A 7,083-nucleotide genomic window follows, 5' to 3' on the forward strand; every position below is an offset into this window, starting at 1 on the left:
TAGACATACAACATTAGATACCCATTAATGTCATGCACTAGAGGGTCTATATGTATCAAATACAACTATAAACAATCACAAAATTGATAAGTGGCCCATCTTCATGAGGGAACTAGATGTATACATAAAAATTTAAAATTACCCTAGTTCAATCTTGTAAATAACAAATGTAGCAAATCTAAGTTTTTTTTTTTAATGCAACTCATTTCTCCACTCAAGCATTTAATTCTAAATATCGTGTGTAGTCAACAAGATTAGATGCCATTTTGATGGAATACCTCAATAGTTACGTAACAATAAATGACACAAGTTGGTAAAAATTTGCACTTATTCTATGATCCATCACCCCTCTTTATTTACATGTACTTGCATTTGTTTGATCTTATCCTATCCATTGGGTACATTGGAAGCATAACTACACCAAATTAGATTTGTGGGTTACAAAACATATCCATGTGTTTTATAAAAGTGATTTAGAGTCATAAGATCGATCAATATGGAATGACAACTCTCCAAAATATTTTAGATTGTTACCATAATAAAAATATCAAATTACACAAATAAAAATTAGAACATATTTTTTAACATCAAAACCAACTCTAACAAAGAGAAAAATCAATAGAACTTTGATTATTATCTGTATCTTTCTGTTCCTAAGATTATTGAAATAATGAAACCCAATCGTTCATAATAAAATTATAATAAAACTTTGATAATATCTTGCCTGATTTTGGTTTGTTAAATAAAGCATTTAAAGTTGGTATTAAAAGCTTACCCGAGATGCCACTTGCCCTGTGATTAATAGCTTGATCAAGAGGGTCGGCATTACAAGCTTGCTTCCGCGCCTCGCGTTCACCGTACAATTCAGAGGGAGCCGTGATAAAGTAATACGCCTTCATTCCACGGAAATATTGCTTCACCCGCACGGCCTTCCTCTGTATCCACTGCCACTTCTTCAGTTCCACTGGCATAAATATATCATTTATGTTTCTGAAGATCTCCTCTCTCTGGTAATCCAGACAAAATTCTATATCGTCATATTCATAGCTGTCAGAATAATCAAAGACCTCCTCCGATTGCCAACTCAATTTGATTTCCTCGAATGGATGCCAGCCATCCATCTTTGGAAGTGCTTTCAAATTATCGTTGTACAGTAGATGAAACACCTGTAATGAGTAGCATCCCCCGATATCGGGAGGATCTCGATCCCTCTGGCAATTACATAAACATAATTTCTTCAACTTCCATAGTGATGAGAAATCGGGAAAGCTATCTAAATTTTTCAATGTGGAAAAGCAAACATCCTCCAACATTCCACAACATGCAACATCCGGTGCTTGACATATATCACAATTGTATAGTTTAAGCACAGTCAAATTTGAAAAACGTCTCAAACTCGGAACATCCGTCGATATCACAATATTCCATAAGGGAACGTTATTCAGTCCATCACAACATTCTGAATTCCCTGTCGCCGAAGCATCTTCTGATGAAATGCACAACTTTACTATCCCTAAAGCACTTGATTCATCTTCATCTGAACATTCCGTCACCTGATCACATCTATTTAGAACAATTTTGGATATGCTGGAGCAACCATCGATCAATGGTATGTGAGCCATCTGCCAGCAATTTTCGAAGGCAGTGCTCTGAAGATTTACACATGCTCTACAGTCGAGTGGGCCGTTTACTTCCTCACACGCTTTAAACTTCGCTTTCTCCAAATATGGCAGACCATTTATCCTTGGGAACTCCGAGAGGGATGGACAGAGAACATAAATTTCTCTTAGAGAAACACCACCAGTAAGATCTCCAAGCTCAGTGGGCCCGCTGGTGTTTATCTCAATATACTCTAAGGCACTGAGGCTGCTTAAATTCAAGACCTTCAACTTTGGTACATTCACTATCTGAAACCACGCCAGGTGTGGCAAATTTTCCATTCCTTGAAGGACTTCCAGAAATTCACAATTGTGTATAATGAGGCTCCTTATATTTTTCATGGAGCTCAATCCAAGGTTGTTCATCTCTTTGCACGCAGCTACAACCTGAAGAGCCCATAGATTGTTAACGTACTTATCGCCGATCTTGGACAGATCTTGATTCTGGCAATACTCTAGCTTTATCAATTCAAATCCTCCTCCGTCTTCTGAAATCAACACTCCTCTAGCTTCTGAAGTAGTGGGGTCTCCTTTGCACCACAGCCATCTCACCATCTTTCTTGCTTTGCTTTGAGCAAACTCCGCATACAGATCATGTATGCGAATTTCTGGTTTAATTTCTTCAATGAAACCCTTCTGCACTAGATCCTCAACCTGATCCCACAAACAATTAATCAATCCGTCAAAGGTTTTTCAATAAAAAATATCCTTATCACAAACTAAACAACTATAAAACTAAAATATTCGACTCACCGCTTCCTCAATGAAGTCGATCTCTTCCTTGCAATTTACTGCAAGCCACTCAGCAACTTTGAGGGGAGACATATTAGGCGGTATATATACACTGAGAAGCATAAATATGGTTTGGTATCTTGGATCCATATCCTCAAAAACTTTGTCGAGCACAGTGAACATGTCATCCAAACCAACACCTTTTCCAGCGACCAAGACATCTAACTCAGGAACCCATTTTGACAAATCGGAACCATATTTGCTAAAGAGGTATCGGCCAAAGGTTTTTAAGGCTAACGGATGAAATGTGTCAGCCCCCCTAACACTGTTAAAACTAATCTCTTTGAACAAACATCTATTTGCACACTGCAGAGCGAAACCTCTGTTCTCCGCTTCCAACGATGACTCCGCTAGAGAGGTCCTTTCCAACAAGATGGCTATCGCCTCTTTCTCTTCAAGGCCTGGGACACTCATGCATGACTGTAAATCATTGAAATTCTTTAGAACATCTACGCTTCGTGCGCTTAAAAGGATCCAACTTTTTTCACCCAAGTCTGCTTGAAGAAAATATTTCAGAATGTCTATGCTTTCTTCGGTTTGGATATTGTCCAGAACCAACAATACTCTTTGCCCCTGTAAACTCTATTAGAAAATGCAAGAATATTACTGAAGATGTAAAGAGGAGTCTATATGCGAAGCAAGAATATCTTGCAAACAATATGGAATTGCTCACCTTTGTCAACAACTTAAAATTTTTGCTGTCCATTGAATGGCCTCGAAGAGCAAATTCCAGATGGTATACTTTTCCATCAAAATTCTCGAAATTAAGATTGCAAAAAGACTTGGCAATTGTAGTTTTACCCATGCCCGGCATTCCATATAATCCTGCAACGCAGATTCCCCTTTCGTTGGGACGAACAAAGTTGAAGAAATCTGCAACCTCCTGTAACAAAATTATATAATTAATGCAGAAGTAAATCTCTATACGCGTGAGAATAAATTATAAAAAGAATGAGATCGTATAATAGGAAGGAATTGAGCGAGGTGGTATAACCTGGCAAATGCGTGCTTCTCCTCGGATGGCAGGGACATGATACTTTTGTGGTAATAGACGAGAGATGGCTCTCACAATTTCATCCCTAAACTTTGCTTCATCTTCAAAGAATTTCAAATAGCTTCACAAATTAATTTGACAATTATAGACTTAAAAAAAATGTCTCGATATAATTGTATCTTGAATTTGCCTTTAAGCTTCTTTCACGAACCCTTTTGGGAAAACAATGGATCAAAAGTTGTGTTATTTAGATTTATGTTTTAATATCTGAAGTATGAAATCCATTGAGATAAATTTGCATAATATTTTTCAAGTGCATTAAAGAGAATGAAAATGGGTTATAGATTTAACTATTTTTAAGATTAAATAAATGAATTAATGATCTTCTTATAAATATTAATGGTCTCTTTCAAGTTATAGAATTATTAGCTATCTCTATTCAAATATTTGTTGTATTAATTTAAGGATGTGGATAGGTGAATTAAAACAAGGAAATTACTAAAATTGAAGATCATCTATCTTAATGTAGACTCCATAATCTCTTGTTAGATGCTCATATATCAAAATTCATTTTCTTCTCTTCTTCTATTCAATATTTATTATTAGCCAAAATAAAATACCCTCATCCTAATTGTAATTATAACTAACAAAGAAAGAAATGAGCAAGAGCGAAGGTATGGAGCTAGGGTTTCGAAAGAAGATGAAGATGTAGAAAAAGATGGAGAGCCTAATGTAGATGGTGTAGTTTGTATCTTTCGACCCTTGTTTGATTAGGCTCTTCTAGCAGGTGGGTTTGAGGAAGGAGATAAGAATGTAATCACTTCTTTGTTCTTGCTTAGTTTCACTAAGTGGAGAGAAGACGGTAGTTTGGCCATTGCATTCTCGCTCTTACTCATTGTGTAGGATCTCCTTTTTTTACCCCTCTTCTTTGTACTGGAGTTGAGGGTTGTCTATGTTGTGTTTACTATTTAGGGCTTTTTGGAGTTGTGTCATTTGTGGCCTCTACCTGCCTGGGGTGTTTTGGGCCCTCATTCTGCTACCAAATCCTCATTTCTAGGTGGAATGTCCCTTTCTTATTGCGTCTTGGGTGTTGTTGCCACTACTATGCATAGGGAGGTGGTGTTGGCCCTTGATTTGAAGTATTTTCAATTGTTTTGCAACTTTGTGATTGGTTGTAATGTTGGTTTGCGGATGGACAATGTTGGGGCTCCTTTTGCTTGGTTTCTTCATTTGCCCCATGTTGTTGTTGATGGATAGGTTTGTGTGGGGTTTATCATCCCTATTATTATGTTGGGCCAATTTGCCTTTTGACCCCATTCTTCAAGTCTTAATGGTGCTTCTGTAGGGTTTTCTACCTTTGACTATTGTCATTGGCCTTTCTGGGCTTTCTCTTGTTGGGCTTGTTTCTGACTATTACACTAATGTAGATTGGGGTTTTATCTCTGGTTCCTACCCTATATTCATATGGGGATCTTCTCCATTTCACCTACTTGTCTATAGGTGCTTCCTTGATTGTGGATGATGTTTGTAGCTCTTCTAAATATTTTGTGGTATATGGTCTTTGCCAATTCTATGTTTCTTTGACTTTTTGAGCTATATGGTGGAGCCATGGTTGGTGCTATTCTTGGGGCTTCTTACATGGCTGATGACAAGAGAGCACTCCTTTGGTCTAGCCTTATTTTTATGTAAGGGTTCGCTGTTGGGATCAATGTTGAGCCCACCTTTCTTCCTAAGACTAGGGCTTTGGTTTTGTTTCAAGGTTTGTGGCTTCCACTTCACTTTTGGTGGAGGAGTATTCTTTGCAATCATGAACTTCCCCTTATGGGTCTTCTATGGAGGTGGAGACTTCTTTGTTGGGGGTTGTTTTAGGTCTTCGTTGTCTTAGGTTCTCTTGAAAGAAAGATTGTACTATTGTATGTGGATCTTGATGTCTAGCTCCTTTTTCATTCTACTATGAGTTCTATGGAGGTGGATTCAGAGGATGGTCTTGGTCCTACAAATCCTATAGAGGTGGATTTTGATATTAGTGTTGTATCTGCTCCTAGATTTTTGGTTCTTAGTGGTACTGTTTGATGAATAATGATGAACAGTAAATACTCAACAGATACTGAGAGGGGGGGTGAATCAATATAGACAAAAACCTTTCCCTAACAACCACTTGAACTGCAAAGACTGCACTAACTGGTAAACAGTATCATCGATCTATTTAAATAGGGCACTACCGGTAAAACACAGTATGACTGTGAAAGACATAAACTGATAACACTAAGATCTTCACCATACCTAATATCTCATTTCCATTTCACCCATATGCATAAACAAGTAATACATCAAAGCTATGAGATTTCCACAATCCATTTTGCATTTCTAGTGTATTTTTTTCTGGATTCGATTGTGTGTATATTTTTCCATCTATGAGATGGAAAAATATACACACAATCGAATCCAGAAAAAAATACACTAGAAAAGTAATACATCATCAAAAATATAATGACCACTGGATCAACATGCATTACCACTTAACAGAAAACACTAATCATCACATGAAAAAGCATCACACATAACACACTGATTTTTCACGTGGAAACCCAACTGGGAAAAATCACGGTGAGGATGAATACCCACAAGTTGTTCTTGAACTCTTCTGAAGTTTGCTCTGTTAGGAGCCTTGTCCGGTTAAGGACTTTACAACAGGTTCTGCTAGGAACCGATCCTGCTAGGGATCACTCAGTTAAGGGATGGCTAAATACCCAGTTAGAGGTTAAAACCCTGTTAAAGGTTACCTTGTCAGAGGATTTTAAGAACTCAATGATTTTGAGTCATCCTGTTAAAGGATTTACAAAGAGCATGTTAAAGCTGCCCGGTAAAGGGATTTTCCAACTACTGAAATGGTTAGAAGTCAACAGGTAATACACTGATCTGATAACAGCACTCAATGCCAAGACAGATCCATTTCAATTCCTTTACTTCTGCAATCACACTCTGCAAATTTTTACTCACTAATCCGGTCTGGCAATAATCAAGTATCTCTTCACTTGGATACACACATAACATTTGCCAACAACTTCAAATGAAAACCATCATTGACCTTATAAGAAACAAATAGGTCGATAGCATAAACCCTAAACCCTAAATATTTAGGTTATCAATGTATAGTTGGTCCAATCCTGACCGTTCAATCACATTGCATAGAATGAAACAATCTTGAACAAATCTCAACACATTCTCCATCATTCGTTCTTCACCGCTTCTGGAAGCTAATAACCCATCACACGCTCTCCACCATTTACAGAGATTTTGCACATTCCCGAGGTGGATAGAATAAATCTTCATGTAAGATCCTCAAAGAGATTCTTCACGCGCAGAAGGTTGACGTGGCAACGCGCTCTAATCTTCATTACAATGCTAACTCATCACAAGATGTCGTCGATCGAATCACACAGACTTGAAATGCATCAACCGAAAACCCTGAAACTGAGACTACCAACCGGTAGTCATATCAAATGAAACATCGATACAAACTTTGCATAGACCAGTTTACATTCCAACATATTGGTTCACCTTTTTCGCATATACCGGTTCACTTCATACCATCATACTGGTTCTCTTGCCAGTTGCTTTCTTCAATATACCAGTTCA

At 37.6% G+C, this 7,083-nt stretch overlaps 1 protein-coding gene across 1 annotated transcript; it reads right to left on the bottom strand.

The window, feature by feature from the left end:
* Positions 1-659: 659 nt before the first annotated feature.
* Positions 660-3,729, bottom strand: LOC131855891 (uncharacterized). Its single transcript, XM_059211815.1, has 4 exons — positions 3,445-3,729; positions 3,124-3,333; positions 2,412-3,032; positions 660-2,312 (listed from the first exon to the last, which is right to left on the bottom strand). The coding sequence occupies exons 2-4, from the start codon at positions 3,262-3,264 to the stop codon at positions 660-662; spliced, it is 2,415 nt and encodes an 804-aa protein (XP_059067798.1). The 5' UTR covers positions 3,265-3,333; positions 3,445-3,729.
* Between the last annotated feature and the right edge of the window lie 3,354 nt (positions 3,730-7,083).

The sequence above is a fragment of the Cryptomeria japonica genome, chromosome 9, assembly GCF_030272615.1.
Source record: "Cryptomeria japonica chromosome 9, Sugi_1.0, whole genome shotgun sequence".
Taxonomy (NCBI): Eukaryota; Viridiplantae; Streptophyta; class Pinopsida; order Cupressales; family Cupressaceae; genus Cryptomeria; species Cryptomeria japonica.